General features: G+C 39.0%; 1 protein-coding gene across 8 annotated transcripts in view; it reads right to left on the bottom strand.

The window, feature by feature from the left end:
• Positions 1-18,481, bottom strand: part of SLC38A9 (solute carrier family 38 member 9) — a 45,852-nt gene extending 27,371 nt beyond the window's left edge. The window contains exons 1-8 of one of the 8 annotated variants that reach the window (XM_058827298.1): positions 18,080-18,481; positions 16,334-16,498; positions 12,043-12,191; positions 3,989-4,121; positions 3,259-3,380; positions 3,051-3,114; positions 2,845-2,938; positions 1,703-1,873 (exon numbers count right to left, since the gene is read on the bottom strand). In XM_058827298.1, the coding sequence (XP_058683281.1) occupies positions 1,703-1,873; positions 2,845-2,938; positions 3,051-3,114; positions 3,259-3,380; positions 3,989-4,121; positions 12,043-12,146 (688 nt within the window). In that variant the 5' untranslated portion in view covers positions 12,147-12,191; positions 16,334-16,498; positions 18,080-18,481. The other 7 variants (XM_058827302.1, XM_058827299.1, XM_058827301.1 and 4 more) reach the window with 7 other exon arrangements.
• Between the last annotated feature and the right edge of the window lie 3,831 nt (positions 18,482-22,312).

The raw sequence follows: 22,312 nt of genomic DNA, 5'->3' as shown, positions 1-22,312 counted from the left end.
TAAGTGTGTCACTGGTTAAATTTTGCTTCTCTTGCATGTGGGTGTGTTATGCACAGAAAATCGAATGGGGCAGTTTGCTTCAGATTTTTTAAAAGCAATTAAAAGCAGCTTGTTTCTCATAAAGAAAGCAAAAAGTCTTGTGGGAAGAAAACTGTTTCTTCTTTCTTTATTTTGATTTATGGCACCCTGAATCACAAACAAGTTTCTCATACTTACTTCTACTAGTTCAGAGTATACAACAATCAGAAGATTTAACTAAAATCACTATTTTGTGTTCCTAATTAAAAAATGTACCTAGTGAGAAGCCATCAAAATTAATAGCTCTTACAGAATTAAAGCACTTTCAGATTTGTTATAGATATTAACTTCTGTTTCTTCTGTATTTAAAAAGCAGTTTAGGACTAGCAATTGCATATGTGGATTTTGTTTTTCCCGTAAAACAAAAACTGAACAAGACCATGCAACACCGTGTTAAAGAAAAGGCATGATATTGCATTCAGCCAACAATTCTTGCATTCCTTGTGTAGTACAGATTTCTAGACAATCCTCCTGCAGGAAATCAGTTTTCCCCACCTAAATTTTATGTGTAGATGTTTTAAGAAGCCATCTGAATGTATTAGAATTAAACACAGTAGCCTGCTTAGAATACGTAGAAACAAATGGCTGGAAGATGCCATTGTGTCAAACCTACATCCTAGTATACATTTTATTACTTTGTAATTAAGTATGAACATTAGGACATGAAGCCAGTGATTGTTATCTCAGACCAAACAATTCACATAAGAACTTCAAACAAGTATAGGTAAGGGATAAAATAACATGTCCCATGGAAAAGCAGGACTCTTTTCCTAGAAAATAAGATCTTTTCACCATTTTGAATTTTGCTTATTAGAACTGGCATAATTTCATTTCGAATAATTTAAGATTAAAATGTTAATCTTATTAAAAAAAAACCCAGTGTAAATTGAAATAACTGTAATGACATATAAATTAGGTAAGCTATAAAATTCATCAGTCATTAACCAATACAGTAAAGTATGTCCTATAGGGATGGTAGGAATTCCAATTAAATACTGTTCAACAGGCTTAAGTGTCTGTGCTGTTATTTGCCTCAGAGATAACCTTCAAAACAGACACTTTTAAATCTCAGTCAACCTACTCAACACTGTAAGTCAGATTTTCAAAGCTCTCAATTCCATCATCCATTCCCACAACTTTACATTGATTACTCACACAAATGCTTGTGTCCCTGTGCATGTACCAGGGTATAAAAACCCAATGTGTTTTCTTTTGTAGCAATGCCACACTAAGAATCATTTTTACTGTGATCCAGTTCATTGCTTCCTCATCCCAATCCCAAATAATTTCAACAGTCTAGCCTGTTATATAGCTGTTCAAATAGATACACCCATGTAAACTAAGGGGGGAGCAAAAATAGAGTGGAAACAAGCAGCCAGGTTTAGGTTGTTTAAAGTATACAAAGAAAACTACACTTTGAGAAATTGAAATTGAAAAAGTGGCTTTGAAAACACACAGGCCTTTGCCCATACCACCACGCACAGTTACTTACTCTCAACTGATTTTTTATGCAATGTAGCAGGAAAATCAAGATGATATAAAATGGACAATCCTTTTTCAGTATAAGGCAGTCTTGATCTTCATAAAGGATTGCTGTAAAACTTAACCAAAAATGTATACTTACTGTATATAAATTTCCCTGTGTTGAACAGGAAGTTGGACATAAGTACCCAATAAACAACCATGGCTCCAACAAGTGATACCATAGAAAATAAGAGGCTTGACCATTGACCAAAGGATCCAAAGTAAAACTTGCAAACATCTGGGAATTCCCAGTTTGAGGTATCGGTTAAAGCTGAAAAAGACACAAAACCCAAAAATATATCTAAACAAATGTTACATTAGAGTCAGTAGAATTATTAATTACAAAATGTGGGGGGTTTTTTAGAATATTTTGACACATATTCACCACACTTTCAAGGACTAAGAAAATTGCCACTAACTTTAAAATATAGCACTCATTAAGTGTTTGACTGAAGAAGCCTAAAGTAGACACTTTTACTGTGGCCATACTTTTGAGTACTTTCACAAGCACTGAAATAAGACAGGGTAAAAATGCCACCATGCATTTGCAGCTAAAGGCCTTTTGCAGGAGTTGTGGCAAAGTAGGCCAGACCATGAACCATTCCTCATGAATGAAATTCATTCCTCATGAAATGAGCTCAGTCACAAACTGACAAAGGTCTTAATGGCCTTTATTTGAGCAAGTGAGAGGTTAGTTTATGCACAAAAGCACCAAGCAAAGAAGAGCCTCAAGATGAGTTTTGAACAATAAAAGTACATTCTAATTAGAACTGCTGTCAGTGACTGCTTCAGCCGCTGACTGCACTTAGAGTGCCTTCAACAAAGAATACACACAAATATTAGAGTAATATGTGCATACAAAACAAGGGGTTACAGATACAACCCACACTGTTCCACTGTGCAGGTTGATCAGACATGTAGAGAACTGGACAGTGCTTATGGAGAAAAGATGCCTGTAGCTCCCCAAGTCCCCAAGAACTTAGCAAGTGAACATCTGAAACCCTATTTGCTAAGAGTTTGTGTTTGGCTACAATACTTAGGCTGCAAGCAACTGAAGGAATAAGGTATATAAGGTAGCATACAGAACTCAGACACAGACTACAAAAATAGAGAGATATTCAAAGAACAGCTTTTATTACAGGTCAGGTCTAACATACAGTAAAGACACATACAAACAGAATCTAATACATATTGTTATTTTACATTTAAAGTATTTGCATGAGGAAGCTTTGTATTTCTTACGTATCACTTGCCGTGATTTCACAACTCTGTAACAGCAATAAAGAGTCAAAATGCCCATCAGTAAGATGAGAATAATTCCAGAAGTGAAGCCTGCCTGTTAAGAGGGAGAAACACAGTTGATTTTATTTATGAATATACTACAAAAAAAGAAGAGTAAGCCATGTTGCCAAAAACATTTTCCTACACATGCATTTTTCACAGTTTACCTGTTTTATTCCCCATGGGATACTTAATATGGATGTACCCATCATGGTATTCCATATCATAAATCTAGGAAGAAAAAATTCAGTGAGTATTTTAAAAACCACTCTTACTTCTTATTGTCTCCTTAGTCAACGACAGTTATGTTATTAATATAGAACATTCAGTAATAATGCATTTTGTGGCTATTATATGGCAAGGTGCTTAACATACATTGTCACTAGACTGGAGTTTTTACCATAGCCATCTGTGCAACTGTCAACTTTAAAAGCAGTTCCTAATGGACTGTACACGTAGATTTCATCGGGAGCTGGGAGTACATGATCAGGAGCAATCTAACAAATGGACAAAAAACAAGACTTATTCGTAACATCAATATAACTAATTGTTCCAAATACAGCAAGTCAACTATTTTAAGTCACAAAACACTCCCAGGAAATTACATTTTAAATAAATAAATAAATGAAAAAGCAAGAAAGGGTTGTACTATGCTAATTCTTTTCCTGGGAGGGAAAACCCAAAAACAGTTGAGAGAATTTTTAGCTAGATAGCTATGAAAATGCATTTTTCTTCTGCAAAATGTGTGTAAACACACTATGAACAGACCATGCTAGCTCAACAGTTTAATTACCTCAGCTGACCATTGATTTAATCTTATAGGTGGGAGAAATATGGGCAGCCAGATATAAAATTGATATATAAAATTATAAAATTGATTCTGTTTGCATATTTTATTTTAATGGAGAAGGCATTGCACAAGTAAATAACAACTTCTGATAAAACAAGCTGTTTTATCACACTCAGCTACTAGATATTTGATTCACAGCAAGCTGCCAAACAAGTCTCCCCCAACCTTTATTTCTGCTCCTTATACAAATCCAGTCTGTGTAAGACCCAGCATGCCAGAGGCCACGCAGCTAATGAGGCCCTGTCTTTGCCTTACCAATGCCCTGTCTGCAGGGGATGTGAGCCTGCTATAGTAATGAATCCGTTTATTCATTGCTGAAGCTTCATCAGTGACTCTTTGCACGTCATCATTCACACTGACTATGTTTGTAGGCTCCACGTGAAATGGTCTAAAGGAGAGGAAATAAAGAGAAAAAAAGGAAAGCCCTTAAGACAATGGAACACAGGATCTAATATATAACTCAGAGAGTAGCTCAGCCAATACTCTGGACAATTTTGTCATTCATTGACACAAGGCAAATGCAAAAATATCAATCCATGCCACTGAGGGAAGCTGCCATCCGTGGAAAAACTGTGAGTTTATATCCTTATTAAAACAGCCTCCAACCCAGATTCTGTGGAGCAACTTAACATCAGAACTAATATCCAGCTGTTAGTTTTCAACAATGAATCACCCACAGAAATACATGTTAATAAGCTTGGGCAAGCTTATTAGTGTTTATAACTGGTGTTGCCAGAACTAGTGATGAGGAACAGAGGTAGAAACAGAAAGCAGGAAAATGAAGAAGCAGAACGCAGAGAAAGAGGAATGAGTGGTGGCAGTGAGGACCACCTATGAAAAGATTAGGAACTACTAATCTAGCTGAAAACACTATATGGAAGTGTGTTTACTGGGGAAGGAACCAAGACCAAGGAAGTCCATGTGCTCCTATTATTTTTAAATCGAGGCAATGGGAAATGGACTATGTCTCCCTTTCCTCCACTCCACCTGAGTTAGACTGTGGGTAGTCACAGCTGCCAAAGGAGGAAGAGGGAACACCATATGCCCCTTATTTTCTCTGCATACACAGGGGTACAGAGCAAGCACAGTGAAAGCTGATTCTAAAGTTACAACACAATACAAATACAATACAAAACCTTCATGCAAGGAGCACTATCAGACAAAGTCCAAAACATGATGTTGCTGAGATTTTTTTTCCTAACTCAAGTAAAATTTACTTCCATATAGGCATATTATGCTCTTCCTTAAAAACAACATTGACTCCTAGCACTGAGAAGCTAATTTCTCAAATGAGACAGAGGATGCTGGTGTCCTCTAAGCCTTAATACACCAGCGTTTGTTTTTCCTTTCAGCAGTGCTTTTAATTTTTAAAACTACTACAACAGCTTTCTGATCTTCCTCTTCCAGGCTGATGTTAAAATCACTCATAAACCCCCCATAGAGGCAGACATCACAAGTTTCCAGTTACTAAGAACAGAAACAAGGTCAGCAATAAAGCCATGCCATTTATTCTGTAATATGACCAAAATTTATTTGAATTTACTAGTCTTCAATACTGATTTCTGTTTCAGACTACAAAGGAACTTAGGCAACGCCTACAACCCAGCTCTTAATAACATCCATAAAAAAGCTCCCATTCCTTTTCTCAATGACTCATTTACGCATCTATACTATGACACAACCTGTTATCTGTAAGGAAGATAAGGAATACTCTTCTGAAGTTCTTTGTTCTATCTTTGGAAGAGAGGAAGATAGGTTCCTATTCCTGTGTGCTTAAGGGGAGCCAGTAGGTGGGAATATCTATGAAAGCAAGAAAACCTGACTCACAAAGGGGGAAAATAGAGAATACAAACTCCCATCTCCACAAATTCTTTCATTCTTTTATCTTAAACTTAATTAACTCTTACATATTCCTTCATCATGGGAAAAAATGGCTTAAATTTCCTAAGTTGTTTCCTACTTACTGAAATGAAAATGACACTTTCAAATTTTTAAAACATTCTCAACTGACTCTTCTTCCTGTGATTATGACATGAGGGGGGAAATATGTGTTTTATAATATGTGTGCACTTTTGTGGTGTTAGTACAAACAATTAAGATATCTCAGTAACATAAATAAATTTTAAGCAATAGCTTTACTACTCAAAACACAGGCACATGGGGCTAACTAACTCCACATGTAGGTAATGTAAAAAAATACTCATGGACTGTCACGAGTCCAAAGGACTTCATTTGATTTTGCTTAAAATTTATAGGGTTGAGCAAATCATTGGACACAACTAAAAAATATTTCATTAAAAGACCTGTAAAATAAAGCCTGTAGTCATGAAAACAAGAAAAGTAACTTGTTTAAATGCTGCCCCACCTCCAGTCAGCTCTCTGCTGTTTTCTTTTTGGATTGCTGACATGCACTATATTTAGAAAACTTAAAAGGATGTGTTTTGCTAATTATACAGCAGCTGCATTATGTGAAGACCTTCCTCTCTTTCCTCATCTCCATTTAATATTATTAGTACATCCCCATAAACTTCCACTGCACCTGTGGAAAGGTTACAGTGAGACAATTTCCACATTTTGCTTCAAAGTGAGTAGATCTGTGACAAAGATTTCTTTCAAAACGGTGTTCAACACCTGCTAGCATGGATGTCAAAGAAAATTCTTCCAAAGTGTAAGATAGTCAGAGACTACTTTTTAAAGCAATGGAGGTGAAAGCCAAGGATGATTTTTAAAATTAAAGTAACAGAAAACTGCATACAACATCCTATTTTGTAGAGAAAGCAGTGTTGTCAATGACCAAACAAATATAAAGAAAATAAATTATGTGTAGCAAAAACCTATCTGTAGGTAAGAAATTGTTTAAAGAAAGACACTTCATTTTCTTCAGTATCATGAACAGAGTCAGGATTAAACAAGCAACTTATGGTGTAGCACAAAAAAAAAGAGTATGATCCAGAATCTAATCTATGGATGAGGAAAAGAAAATAAAATTAAACAGTCTCTAAGAATTTGTATATACCTATTGTTTCTGCTTCCTGACTAGAGGAGTGTGTATGTTTGTTGTTGCCATTACTTGAGCTACTTCCCCCTTGATCCCTGCTACTGTGCATCTGTTGAGAATGAAAATTATGTAAAGCAGAAGTTATTTTTATTTCTTCCAGGGTACCACTGCACCACCAGCCCAGCTGAACAAGTGACTGCTAAAACATACTGACCACCCATCAATTTTATGTTATTTGCAGATCTCTTTGAAAACATCAGTCTGACTTGGAAGCTGTGTGAGCAGGCTGGGAGGCCTGCTACCTATCCTGATCTCCACTAGGAGAAGGCAGCATTCTGTTTAGGATCAAGTTCAAACTATTGCTCCCAGCAATACCCAGATCGAAGACTGGTTGTAGGCCATACTCAAATGGGAGACTGAGAAGCTCTCAGGGACTCAAAGAAATTCTCAAAAACTGACATTTTCAAAGCCCAAAGCAAGTAGGATATAATCTGGGATATATTTTGAAAAACTCTATTTAGGGACCTTATGTCTAGCAGGCAAGCACTCTGTACATGCAAGTATTAGCAGCTACAACACATTCCTATTAAAAGATCTGATTTATACAGGCAATCATATCATATCTCTCACATGGCAAAATGATTATGAAAAGCATGTTGGACAATGTGATCTGGGGGAAGGAGAGAGATTACATGACTGTGATTATGATGTGGAACAATGCTGACAATTTCTATGCACTGAGATAAACTATAACGTCCCTTGAATTTCATCCACACTGAATGACACAATTACTATTTCAGCAGCTAGCCTGAAAAACCATGCTCTTTTACCAGGTTAAACACACCAGTAAAACAGAGCTGTTTTCCACAGTACCATCAGGATGGACAACTTGTAGGATGTCCACATCTTCCATACATTACACCCGGCAGGTGTATTTCAGAAACCATTCCCAGAAAACCTGCAGCTACAGTCATCTTTTCTTGCTCACACAAAGGGACAGTTAATAATAATTCTCTGGAGCTGGTCCAGGAAAAGAAAGAAGAGTGCTTCTGTCCAAACTTCCTCACATTTTTAACTTCAGTAGTAATTTTGCAAGCAAAGAAAATGAAAAGACGGGCTCATTATTAACATTGTTCCCTTATGATAAGGAAAGTTTAAGTGCTGGTTTTGGAGGGCTAGAGGGAACAGCTTACAAAGAACACTAGTCAAATATGTAAAATTTTGCCTAAGGGTGCTACATTCATCTTATGGATACTCTCAGCAATGTACTATATCTCATAGGGCAATGGAGTAAGACTAATACATATCTCAAGAACTTTCAGACTAAGTAACACTGCTTTTCAAGTACCTTTGCTGAAGTATTTTTAAACATCAAACAACCGGTTCTTGACATCTGATCAAAACCATGGTAAGTTTTGAGCTATTACAGTATAACAGAGTTTTTTTGTACCACTATGTCTTTTAGCTTTACATGACAGTATTCATGACTTTAGACAAGCTTTTCACTTTTACACAAATATGAAAAAAAAATTTCTTTACAGGATGCTTTACAATTTCTTTCCTCCAAATAAACCACAAGGAGCCACTTTAGCTTACTGCTACCCCACATCAATAATTTACTTTTTAGGGATGCAACAGGATCATTACAGAGAAATAAATCTAGGAAACTCCTACAGCTTTATTATCTTACTGAGTTACCAAATTATTATAGGATTGCTGTAAATGGCACAAGACAAACTAAGGAGTAAAACTGATTCACTGTATTGGAAATCAAGGAGAAGAAGTAATAAGAACAGGTGGCTATTTCATAATTGGCAACCACCTATCCGGATAGGAACACCAGGCACTGGAACAAACTCTCCTGGGAACTGGCCATGGTACCAAACCTGGCAGAGCTCAGAAAGTATTCAGACAGCAGTCTCAGGTACATGATCTGATCCTTGGGGCTGTCCTGTGAAAGGTCAGGAGTTGGACATGAAGAACCTTGAGAGCCTCTTCCAACTCAGGATCCTCTATGATTTCAGATATCAGTGTGCTTCTCTTAAGGAAATCTACATCAAAGAATTGCACAAGTGACTTTTCCTTTCTAAGCTGTCTGAATTTACTGAAGCATTAAACAGTGTGCTTACAGTTATTTTGTAAGCTATTTCTTCTCTTGGAAATACACTTTACCTAATTTTTTCTGCACTGATATCACCACTATAGTAATTACAGCATGATCACAGAAGTTTCTTAAAATGTTGGATGCAGAACTAAAATAACCTTTTGAAGCATAATGTCATTGCTTGCACATTTTAACGAATTAGGAATCACAAGCTTTACCACACTACGCTTCAATTACTATTCCTTTTCCCTGTCAAACACAAAACCTATTTTACTTGTCACTTACCAAGAAATACGAAGGTTCTTAATTAAGGTCACAATTCTTTCCAATTAAAAACAAGCAAGATTAGGAATTCACAAAAATTTGGTAACAGAGAAAAACAGAAAAACAAACAGAGAAAGCAAGCAATGGTGTACAATGATCACATTGTATATGGAGTAGTAAAAACATAATGAATGCGGAAAGGGTAGATTTGCACAGGTTGCTGACCATTGCCTACCTTCTCCTAAGTTAAAAGAACTTTGAAAATAAAGGGAATCAACAACTTTTGCATGAGAAAGGCTTCTCTGACTGCCACCTACAGACACTGTTTAATTTATAGCTGTTTAATTTCAATTACTAATGCCTCCTACATTCTGGGGACCTGTGGGACTTCAAAAAGAATAGGAAAAAAAAGCAAGAGGCATTGTCAAGTTTTTTCATATGCAAAAGAATCAGCACAAAACATCAATTGCTTCTTTGAAGGTTCAAGTATTCCTGATCAACAACTGCAGTACCTGTTGACAGTGAACAGATTTAAAGAGCAGTTTGAAGAAAATAAGACACATCTTCTTTTCCATACAATAATCACCAGTAAGCCACTGCAGCAATGATATCCTAGTTCTTAAAGGGAGCTACAAAACGGGAAAAACACACTGAATACAGTGAAGAGAGAAGCACAATAACATCCTCTTTAAAAGGATTAAAAGTGGCTTTTTATTTCCCCCAAATTAGCAAAACAATACTCGACAAAGTAATTTACAACTCTAAAAAACAATTAGCTTATTGTTCTTATGTAAACACTGAAAAGCATTCCTTTCAAAAATCCCAAATCCTGCAAGCTGTTAAGAAAACCGAATAACTATGCAAATGCCTCAAATCTCAGACAAGCTAAAGACTTTTACAAGTTCTGTAAAAGTACAGAACAGCACTAAGACAGACAAACAGTAATTACTACAAATCACACACAATACTTGAAGAGCTATCTCAAGCAAAGCAAAGCTACCAAGCACTCACTTGGGGCCCAGTTCCTGAATACCAAGTTAAAAAACAGGAACAAAGTAAAAGCAAAAACACACTTGCATTGTACCACTGCATTTTCCCTGTTTGATATTTTTATGCATAATAATCCTCCTTCTCAGGAGCCACTATTCCCAAAAAGTTTGATGAAGAAGCCCCTCAAACTGTCCACTGGTCTGACCATGACTGATGCAGACCCCAATGGCCTCTTCTTCCTTATTTCTTCTTTTGAAGTGTGGGGGCTGCCTGTTCTAGTACAGAAGTGGAGTTCAAACTTTTTTTACCCCCGTATTATTTCCAGGCCTTTCTGATATCCCAGGCCTCATGCACTTCATCCTTGTGCCTCTGGGTACCTGGAAGGCAAAAAGCCTAGGTTGTGGAAAATGGAAGAATGAACTCAAGAGAGGAGCAATAAGGGCATTTAGGCAGATCTGCAGAACTGGAGGCTGTGAATGTGGGCACACAATCCAAGTACACACTTCTGCTTTTAGGAAAGGAACCAAATGTCAAAGGCTATGACCTTTCACGAAGTTGAGTCTCCAGACTTGAGAAATCATTGGGGGAAAAACCCAAGCACACAGTATGGAAACAATACCTAACCTCAGTAAAAAAGTGAGTCTTAGCATTTAGGTGTTTCAAAAAGCTTCTCTTATTGCTACTGCATTACCATAACAGCTGAAACCCACTGCTTCTCAAACAGAACACATACTTCCTCCAAAACAAGTTGCTCCCAAAAGTCATTCATACAGATTAGCAGTTTTGTTATGACAGGAAGGGATCAGACACTCCAAAAGAGAAAGATTGTATTTACATTCATTCACAGTTATCTTTTCCACCTGAAAGTACCATTTCCTAGCCTTTGCAAACACAATTCTGTATCCTTCTACACTGGTGCTCCATTTGTTCCCCTGTATTGACTCCTTCCTTTACATGCAGAGAAGAGCATGTAAGTAGGCTCTCATAGCTTTCCAAAGCTGATAGCATCAAAGCACTATCCTCAAGAACTCTTTTTTTTTTTTTTTTTTGCTGAAGCGACCTCTGTCAACAGGATTTTGTATGCAACAGTGCCATCTTCAGTTCCTTCAGAAAAACTGCTTTACTGAAATATGATGGATGTGAAGAGGAAAAAAATGACCCATAAATCGGTCCAAGAGGTGCTATTTCTTCATCTAAAAATGCAAAGCTGATGCCTTCAGCTAGTATTAGAAGGGCAAGTCCCACCCTGATCTCAGTTTTGGTTCAACGACCAGCCCACAAAAATCTTAATTGCAGCAGAGGAAGTCTCCCATTCCAAACCCCTTTATGAAGATGTTAAACTCTTAAGCAAACATGTAAAATAACGACTTAGCTAGAGGCATTATTTTTGATGGCAGAGTAACAAGGCTGGACTGTTAATTTTTCACATTTTCTCACTCTCAGAAAGCACTACATAGTTTTTCTTAAAAGACAGTAAAGGTCACTCAGCTCACTTAGTACTAGCAAATGTATTTTCCCAGCATCACCTGCAGAACGCATACAGCACCATCCACACATACTGACAGCCATTTATCTACAACATCGGACAAACTTTCTTGCACAGTCTCAACATTTCAGTTAGTTGTTCTAAATAAAAAACAATCACACTGCTATAAACACACATGATGTTCCATGTTTGAAGAGCACTTTAAAAGCCTCATGGTGAGCTCTTAATGGAGAACTCTCTCTCTGAATTAATGTCAATAGAAAAATCTTATAAACAAAACACAGTAAGAACATCTGCTCACCTGGTGCTTGGAAATAAAATACTATCATATAATGACAAAGTAGGAACTTGTTTCTACAGAGATCCTGGCTTCCAAATTTTAATCTGTTGTTTTAGGATTCTGATGTCAAAAGTAAAGATTAAACAACTCTTTGCCTCACAGTAATTCTGTTCATCTTTTCTCATACCTTTTGCACTTATAGTCTTCTGGATTAAACTGTATATTCATGATTCCATAATTGCTTTCATCACTTCCCACAGGAACTAGGATAGGTTTGGTATCCTCTTCCATATTTGCTGATTATGTCTCCTTTTAGATTCTGTCAGTTACTCTAGCCTGGAAAGAGGAAAAAAATAAATGAGTCCACTGCATTTAAGCAAAACTATGTCTCTGCTATAAATTTAACACTGGTAGAGTCTCAGAGTTTCAGAAGTTCCTGGGGTGAAAATCACCAGTAAATAACTTCAGTGTGCCACTTGAGAACTCTCATTCCATAATGCAAACATCATGAGGCATGCATGGTGGGGAGAGTATTTTTTTAAAACACACTCTTCAGCCCTTAATCTCTTTTAGCACCAGAACGAGGCAGTAAGAATTAAATAAAAATTTCTACAAGAGCTGTATTTCTAATGGATAACAGTACTGTTGAGAACAATATATCAGTTACAAGAGCCTACTGTTTCACTGAATTACTTCAAACTTTGCAGCAGACACATACGCAGTTTATTGCAGTTCCAGTATATTTCCCATAATAAGGATTAGATTATTGCAGTCTACTGTGTCCAGGTCTTTTGAATGAAAGGTAATAAATGGTTTAATAATGCATTAACTATTACATACATTTAGACCATTCCTGGCGGAAGAGTTGGGAGCAGATTGCTTTTAAACTAATGGATTTCTACTCAGATTGAATTACAGGCCTCTCATGGGACTTTCCATGGTCTTGTGTGCAGCTGAACAAACATAATGGCTTAACAGCTCTCATCCCTGCTATCTCCTGAAGAAATCCTCAGGCAGGACTCTTTCAAACAAAAATGTCAGAAGCCAGGACACTTTCAAACAACAGTGGTAGAAGTATCTGTTCTTTAACCATTTCAGAATGCTTTAAAATATTTGACAGGCTGATGGAAAGAGAGATGACAACCACAGCTGGCACAAGACAAAGAAGGGTAGTGCTGGATGTTTGAAGCCTGGAATGGCAATGGAAGAAGGTAAGATAGAAAGAATAAGGTGTGTATCAGCCTTCTGCATTCTCATAGAAATACACCATAAAGGCCCAATCTCAGAAATCATACCAAACCAAGTTAAGCACTGACATGGTTCTATCCCCTCCTAGGTGCATAATTGTCAGTCCTCTTCCATTAGTTTATCCTGCTAATACCTCTGGCAAAAAACCAAAACAAAACAAAAGAATCTGAAGGAGAGGATTAAAAATTGAAGTTATCGGGTTTTCGACCACGTCTACCTCCCAGGTTGAAAAAACCTTTTGAAGGAGGCATGGGAAAACACTGATGGACAATGTGGCAGGAACTGCAGAAGCACTAAGACTGGCTCAGCCTGCCAAGGAAGTGCTTTTTAGAAGACAGACACAGGTATTGGCTCCCTGCTCTCAAGGGGAGGGGATCACTAAAGGACACAGTTTATGAAAACTGTACTGAAAGTTTTTACTTCCTTTCATGTAACACATTGTTCCTCTTCAAACTCTGTTTACAGATCCCCTTTTGCACATTTCTTTTCTACTGCATCCTCTTATTTTTCTACAGCTCCAGACCTTCTGCTTTCTCCCTACTGATGCCCTTCCAGTTAAAATTTACAGTGGTGCACATCAGCTTCCTGCAACAGCTAAATGCTTCCGAAACAAAAACATGGGCCCTAGAGATTGCACACACTGCTACAGACATCCACCCAGTCCTCTGCCATTCCCATTAAAATATGCCATTACTTTCTTTTAGTCTATTCTATTCTTTCTCAACTGAATATCCTATATTCATTTTAGGAACAGACACAGCTAGGTGTCAAACACGTGTTCTGCATTTGCATCTCTCTTAAGAATTTAAATCACACTTCAGATCTAGCCATAAAAACGAAGATGAAAATTTTAATTCCTAACGCCTGAACTGAAAATTGAAATAAATTCAAATCCCAAAAAGTCAGTAGTTTTAGTCAGAAATTTGTCATAGTATCACAGTATAGACATCCCTTCCTTCCACAGGCCACAGCCTGTGAGACAGATTAAGCAGACATCAAAGGCACATCCCTGCCTGTTAGTACTGGTGCTTTACGAATCAACCTGATAAATACTGACAACAGTGATCACCAGTTTCATTTTTTCTGCACTACTGCTGTAGTATTTTATAGTATTCCATGAAGAAAAATAATCTTCCCAAAATATATCACACACTAAGTTTGGCTTGACAGCGTGATTTGACATTTGTGGAGCTGGTGCTCACTGACTCTTTAGGGTCACTTAGAAGCCAGGTCTGCAAAGACAGGTTATTCTTTAAGTACTTATTGTTGATGACAATTAAGTTTATAACCAGCAAGCTTATGACCAACAAACTGGCTACTCTACAAATAGATGCAGCTATGACACATGTAAAGGCTGAAGCTGGAGCTAGTACAGATTAAAGGACAACTGTATGCAGAAAAGCAAAATGAAGAAGAATTAACCAGGTTAATCTCTCTTTTATCTACCATCTATGCCTTTTGACTGGATTGCATTCACAATAAACATTTTTAATACATAGAGTGGAGTGAGTTATGCTATGTGAACTTATTGCCTGTTTCCATTACAACACTCTCTTCCCAACTCTAACCTTCATAGTGTATTCGTTAGCTACAGATTCTTCTTATCCTGAATGTCTAGTCTATGTTCATCTCACTCAGAAGGTTTCTTTCAAAAACCTGTGATGGGACACGGAATATTGTCTATTTATAATCAGGAATGGGATGCCAAATACAAAGAATTCACATCATAAACCGAAGCTGTTTGACAAACTTCATTCTGCTTGTACATTTAATGATACACCACGGTTACAGCTTCCATGAGACTACTCTTGCATACAGACAATTACTGTGGTTTTTTGGGAATAAAAGTACAGCTGTTTAGAAATGAATAAGGCTGTCACACAGATACCCTACACATTTGTTATCAAACTGAATTTTCCTGCAAGTGGAAAAGAGTTCCTTTCAGCTGCAGTGTAGCTGGAGTTAGAGATAAAAATTCATGGTACTATGTCTTTAGCAGAGTTAAAAGCAGTGCTGTACATTGTCAGTCCTTCCTCCACCTGTTTGTCACAGCACAGCTATTTGTCTTCTTTCTTGTCTTCCTAGGGAGCAGGACTGGGGAAGAGATCTAAAATAGATCTAGGAAACAGCAGAAGTCTGAAGGAGCAGATAATTAATTGTTTTGGTGCTGGTTTGGGTTGTACAGCCAGCAGTTCCACTGTTCAGTTGAAATGACAATGCTATGGTCTGCAGAAGAAGGCAAGCAACACTAGAGCCACAGCCTGATGGACCACCTACCTCTCAGACTGTGTTACCTCTTTTCTTCCCCTGCTGCTTAAAGTCTGCTTCATGCAACACCAGATAATACAAAAGAGCATTTGTGCTGTGCACCAGCGAATGATGTTAAATATTTTGAAAAGCAATCAAAAGCTTCCAAAAATTTGTGGATTCTTTCCCTGTGTTTTAATCCCTATCCTTAGAATAAGGACAATGCCAGTTGTTGCCTTGGACTCATGGACATGCTGAGAAATTAACTTTTACACAAAACTAAAGTGATCTGTAGTAAGCACTGCAAAAAATATCCAAGAGGAACAGTAATGATTTGTTGAGCAGCAGTTAAGCACAATTTAACACCATAACTTTGCTGCTCTAACAAAACATTCCCTGTGTCTCAAGCCAGACAGTGAGAACAGTCTGGTTTGATAAAAAAAAAACAGGAAATATTTGTAATTTATATCATAATTTATAGGTACCAAGACGACTAAGATTATCTAAGTAATTTTCATTTTCATTGAACTTTACTAAGTTTAATGCTCCAACCTTTAAAGAATTCAATTTTCAACCTCTGTCCTTTTAAAAATGTTTGTCTGTTTATCCTTGCACAGATACTAGGATTGCTTTGTAGTGTATTTGGTAGTGAACAGAAATTTTCTCAACATATTGCACCCAATATTCCCCTCTAAAAGTCCTTTTGGTCTGTCTGGATCTTCTGTCATTTGCCTGTCACCATTCTACTGTTCTTTTTCCCCTTGCAGGGTCCTGCTTTCTGCCCTCCTCCACTACAAGCATCATATCCCTCTTAACTTCTACTAATACAGCTGTGATGAAGCTTAGTATGACCTGCTGCCCTATTTGTAATTCTCCCACAAACAACTGAAGCACTACATGAGAACGGCAGCAAAAGGAAACAAGTGGATCAGAATTTAATAATCCAAGTTTTCTGTTGCTGGTCATAAACTGTGAAGCAATACCTAAGTCTGTGCAAGTTATTTTTACCCAGTCTCATTCTGGGCTACACTCCACACGACTTTCAGATGGCCATCTTAACAGGACTGGACCTTCATTAATCTTCACTGGCTCGGGCCTATGAGCTCCTGCTTTCACTGTCTTCAGGTTGTCTCACCTGGTTTCAAGGTCTAAAAAACATGAAGGAGTAAAGACAAGGTAGATTTAGATACCTCATTGTAGCCTGTGATCTAATAATGTTGGCACTGGATAGCAAAATCCTGTTAGTTGACTTCCACTGTGAATTTAACAGTGGCAGTTTATGGCTGAGTTATACGTGTGTGACGAAGCTTTAAGATGAGCCACCCACATTGACAGATCATTCAGAGTTACAGCCGAGGCCATAGAAGAGAGCTAGCAAACAGGTTTAACCAAATGCAAGAACAAAACTCTGTTCTGTGAGTCAATCATCCCAACCATCCCATAAGCATGGGCTGTGCCTAGCTGGTATTTAATCAGAGAACCCCCCAGAGTGGGCAGGAGGAGAAAGGCTGAGAGGATCACTACCAGTGCAGCCTCCACTATGCCATCATGGTGCTGTACAAACAGCAGCTGGAGCACTGACAGCTATTTATACTTCATTTCTTATTTAAAGCAACTACTTCTAAAAACCACCTCACACTCATGGTTTAAATACCAGAATCTGCTAATCGAAGTATTTAGTTCAAACAAGAAACTTTTTTGCTTGTTTTTTTTGTTTTTTAAAGTGCCACTTGGAGTAATCCAGTCTTCTCTTAAATTCTGCACAAGATTAACACAGTTCAAGGCATAACACTCAAGTAAGCTGCAGGGTGTGCACATATGAGGAATAAGTACAGTCTACACTGAAAGACGAGAACTTCAACACAGGACAGCAAAGCTCCTCAGTTCTGGAGTGAATCCTCCATCAGAAGGATGCTACGCTGGTCATGAAAGCAGCAGCATACATTAAGAGGTCCTTCAAACGGGGACAGCATACCACCTCTTGGGGCACCTTATAGACACCTTAGCTTGTCCATACTCTCCTACAACTGTATTAGTTAAAGGCAAATAAAACTGTATAAGCAACATAAGTTAGCAACTTTTTGAGGAAAACAAGACTTTCTAATATACAAGCTGAACCTCTGCTGAGCTTTCATATAGCTCTGACTGAATGAACAGGTACATGGTCAATGTCAAATGATAAATCTAAGTAAAATTAAAAAGAAATGGCATGTTTAACTAGATTTGTCTTCAACTGATAAAGCTTGTATAATTTACATATTTGTGGGCAGTGTAGATAAATACTAACAGAAACAAAACACTATCACCTTAAGCTAACCTACAGTTTAAACACGATTTTTGTTTTTAACTTAAGGGGTCCTCCCCTCAGGCCCGTGAAAACAGATGTAAACATTTCCCTGCTTCACGGACCGCCCGAAAGGGTTCCACGCTGACCCTGTACCTCCGCCCCCCCTCTGACGATCTGCCCGTGCCGCCACGAACACGGCGTGGCCGGTCCGTACCCTGCGCCTGGTCAGTGCCAGCGGCCGCCTCGCCGCCTCCCCGGCCCCTCCGCCCCGCAGGTCGCGCCCCCGAGCCGGGCGGGCGGCGGAGGGCACGGAGGGGGACACGGCGGCGCCGCCTCCCCGCGCTCCGGAGGTGCCCAGCACCCCGAGACCCCCGCGGCCGCTCCCGCCGACAGCTCCCCCCGGACGCTGCCGCCGCCGCCCCGCCTGACGCGGCTCCTTTACCTGCGGCTCGGCCCCGCCGGCGCCGCGCTCCCGCCGTGGCCACAGGAAGCACGGCGGCGGCTCCAGGCGTGCCGGGCCGCGTAGTTCCTGGGGCAACTGCGCCGAGGAAGCCGCCAGGGTGTTGCGGAGCGTAGAACTACGATTCCCAGGAAGCGGCGGGGCGGTGTACCCGGGCTGCCAGTCGAGGGCCTTGTGCCGCGAAGAGATTTGCACTTGCTGGTGCTGGCTGATGAGATGCTGCTAGTTAAAAAAAAATTAAAAGAAAGAAAAAATAAATAAAAGAGGATCACTTATTTTCTTGCATGTTTTTGCGGTCAGTATGGTGACAAAATGCATACATGACCCGTGCCAAAACAAACAGTGCTGGTCTTCACGTGACTGGCTAGGGAGTGATGTGTCGTGTGACGCGCTCAGCGAGGTATGAAACGCTGGGCAGCGCACACTAAGCATACTAAACATCAGGGACAATGTGCCGGGCAATACGTTTTAGAAATGCACTATTTTTAATCCTGAGGGTGGGGGGGATGGGGGGTTGGTTTTCGTTTGGTTTGGTTTGGTTTGGTTGTTTCTGAGTTGTTTGTTTTACTTGACACTTAGTACTTTAACACTACTTAAATCAAACTGAGATAATCCTTTTCATAGCTGAAACCATGGTGAATCTAGGGGTATTTATAGCTCATACGTGGAAAAACTGCTGAATTCCAAGGAAGACAGAAGAGAGAGGTTCCCCATGTGACAATATTACAAAGCAGGCTTCACACAAAATCACCCTCCGTAGGTTGCGTTCAAGTAAAGCCCAAAACAGAATGTGCGGCTAGCAGCAGAACTGCAGGACTGTTCTGCAAGAAAACTGCTGTGTAATTCAATTTCAGAATGCTGACGGAAATGAGGCAGCAAGACTTAACACTTCTCAACATCCTGAAATCCAGCTGCACTCAAGCTCATTGTGTATGTCTTGCTTCTGTACCCAGGAAATCCACCATCATCTTTCACCTTTGAGTCACTCTTAGAATCCAAGTGTACATGGTGGGTTTTGGCCATTAGAAGACTTTGGTCCATGAGTTAAGAAGTCTGTGCAGCTGCTATCACAGGAACGTGAAATGCAATGCTAGGGATGGTGCTATGAAAGTAAATTAAACTGAAACCCACAAAAGTAGATGTGTGTGAAGAACTGGTTTTTTCACCTTACAAGCTTCTAGTCTCACTATTGCAGGCCTGTCTTCTGTGTCCTATGGTGTGAATGATTTGCATAAATTACTACTATAGCAGGATTTGTATTTCATTGCATTCTTGGTCACCCACTACAGTTCTTGAGTTATGCCTAGGGAAAATGTTTTATTGTAAGAACTACAAAACTAGCAGAAATAGATTCCTCCTGCTCCCTCACAAAATCTGCTGCCACAGCTGACTTCACGAAAGGCTGTTCAGTCTCTACCCTGCAGTGTTTGTGTTCTGGCTTTCTATTCTGATGACACATTACCTCCTGGGCAAAGAGTGTCTCTTCCTACATGCTTGGACAGTGTCTAGAAAAATGGGAACCTAAACTAATTTTGCAACTCTTTGTCTGTAAAACAAAGGGAGTATTAAATCTAGCTCTAAGAAATTTCCATCTCATGCTATTTTGAACCTTCTTTTTACTGCCTCAAGGGCTACTTTACTGTTCTTGCAGTTATAATTGCAATAGGCACAAATTCATAAAATTCAGGCATTATAGAACGTTTCAGTGGATGAATTAATATCCTTCCCTATTGATACAAACAGAGTATGGTCACATAGCTAATAAACTTGGAGGGGTGTTGCATTTTGTTAGAGAAAACTCCAGGTTTCTTTCTGACAGATACTGTTAATCAGGATAGCATTTGAGATATAGAAACTATATTATGCTCAAAATCATGTTTGTTGGCAAAGAGAAAGTATACCTCTTATTTAACTAAGGCAGTAATTTGTTAAAAGTGTAACCAAAATTCTATGTGTCAGATCGCTATTAGTCCAGCAGTGTTACACAAAAAGAAAGAATAATGGGTTTTATGCACATATTTGTTTCCTTCTCCTGTTCTTGGTGCTATGCTCACCCTTCTACAGCTGCTCTGGATCGTGAGGTTGCTGTTTTCAGTCTTGGGCAGTGGTGAGAGGAAAGGACATTACAGCAGATTGTCAGCATCTGGAGCCCATCTCTGAGAGGAATATGATGTTTATATTGCTGGTTTCTTCTTTTCTTTAAGGGGTTGCACTCACACTTGGGGTAAATTCTTACAAGTTTTTGTAAAATACTTTTGTATGTTTTTCTGGTTAGCCGCAACTCCATATTATGTTTGAGTGTACTACATAAGATGCTGTTTACATACGTTGGATAATACTTTGTTCTGGTTTTGCTTTAGGTGACTCTGCTTGAATGGGACTGGTTGGCTAAAATTTCCTCAAGGGTAGTGTGTAAACATCTTGTGCAATTTGTACGCTGCCACCATGGTTTACATTGAATTGTTAGCAGCCTTAGGGGGGAAAATTATGTAGCTCTCCAGAGAAACCTCTGAGTTGAAGAAATTGGTTACCGTTACCATGTAATTTCTTGCCATTCACAAAATTTCATAGATTAGCTTCTCCTAGTGTAGTGGAAAGTGATCTGGAGGCAGTACAGAGTGTCCTACAAAGGACACAAAGGAGTCAAAGGAATAAGGAAAGAAAATAACCCTCCAATTCTATTTACTAGTTAGAGGCTGTGACGTGTGATTGTAGTTAAAATTATCTGAGATCACTCACCAGGGATTACAGATCTGTTACTGAATACAGACTGCATTCATAGTAGTTCTGCATGTCTACCATTAAAAGTATTAAACTGTACAGAGTGCTGAACATGAAGTTACACTGGCAAAGCCGAGGGAGTGCCAACCTGTTCCTGGAAAGTAGGACGAAAAATTTGAATGCTTTCAGTTTGGCTTCAATGTGTCAAGAGTAGCACATCTGCCACTAGCCATACATTTCTCACAATAACAGACACACTGCTCTTTTTCTTTATGGCTATCTAAAACAGAGCTCCAGTGCAATGCTAACGGAAGCCATTTTGCCATTAGGCAAAAAGTAAAATACTTACTGCAGTGGGTGAAATTTAGCCTCTGTGCTAGTTTCAGATGCTGCTTTGGGAACTTGTGAACAGCTTAACACGCTTCCCACGGAGATGCTCCCACTGCAGATTCTTCATCCTTGGACATCATGTGTCTGAGTACTTATTGAAAGCTGGTAACTCCCAGCACTATGCACATTGTACACACACACATATAAAATCCAGTGGTGCAGATTTCACCTCACTGTGAGACAGAGAAGCTGGTTGTGTCTCTTACCCACTTTGCACTCTAACCTGACTCTTGTCTTGATGCTCCTGCAAAAGGAGCAGCTGCAAAGGGTAGGGCTTAACACATGATGGCTAATGAGAAAATAACAAAAGCATTAGTTCAAAGACCACTTCCAAAATTTCCCAACTGCTGCAGGAATTTGCCTTGATCCTTAAAGCCCCTGCTTTAAGACGTTCAGATGTTTTGGTTTTTTAGACGTTCAGATGTTCACTGCAGAAATACAGATCTGGTGTCACCTCTCTGCAACATAAGGCATTAAATTGAACAGACACACATTTTTTCAAATTGTTTTTCTCATGAGGAATATCTGCTGAACATGGTGAAGGAGGTTTTAATGAGTTTTACTGTGTTTATGAAATGACATAGGACATTCCTTAAGGTTTTTATGAATAAGCACTGCTATGTTATTTCACAGCATGAAAAGAGGTACAGAGAAGACAGACACTGCACTGGTAGCTTGGAAACCCAAGCTGGAGTGCCAGACTACTTGCTACTAATTTTAGTAGATTAATTGAACTGATGGGAGTGCAATCTATATTCTCCTCTACTCCAGCATCACATCCTGAGCCAGGAATTCAGCCACCTTTCTTATATTTGACAAAAATATCTTTGTCTGTTAATAACAACAGCGGGAAAAAGGTGTTGTTCTTAATTTTGAGTTGTTCAGGGAGTTAATTTTGTTTCCTTTTGTTTTTAAATCATGTAACCTCTATAACACTTTTTTCTTTTTTTTTTCTTTTTTTTTTTTTAGTTCCAGAGAAAGCACACGTCCGGTTGGGTATTACCCTAATGCTCAGGAAAGGTGTGCACAATTAAATGGTTCCTGCGCCAGGTGCGGCTCGGCGGCTCCGCGCCCGCCGTGCCTCGGCAGCGCCGTTCCCGCCCC

The sequence above is a fragment of the Poecile atricapillus genome, chromosome Z (assembly GCF_030490865.1).
Source record: "Poecile atricapillus isolate bPoeAtr1 chromosome Z, bPoeAtr1.hap1, whole genome shotgun sequence".
Classification (NCBI taxonomy): Eukaryota; Metazoa; Chordata; class Aves; order Passeriformes; family Paridae; genus Poecile; species Poecile atricapillus.
Note: the sequence above shows the minus strand (reverse complement) of the source record. Positions and strands in the feature narration are given on the sequence as shown.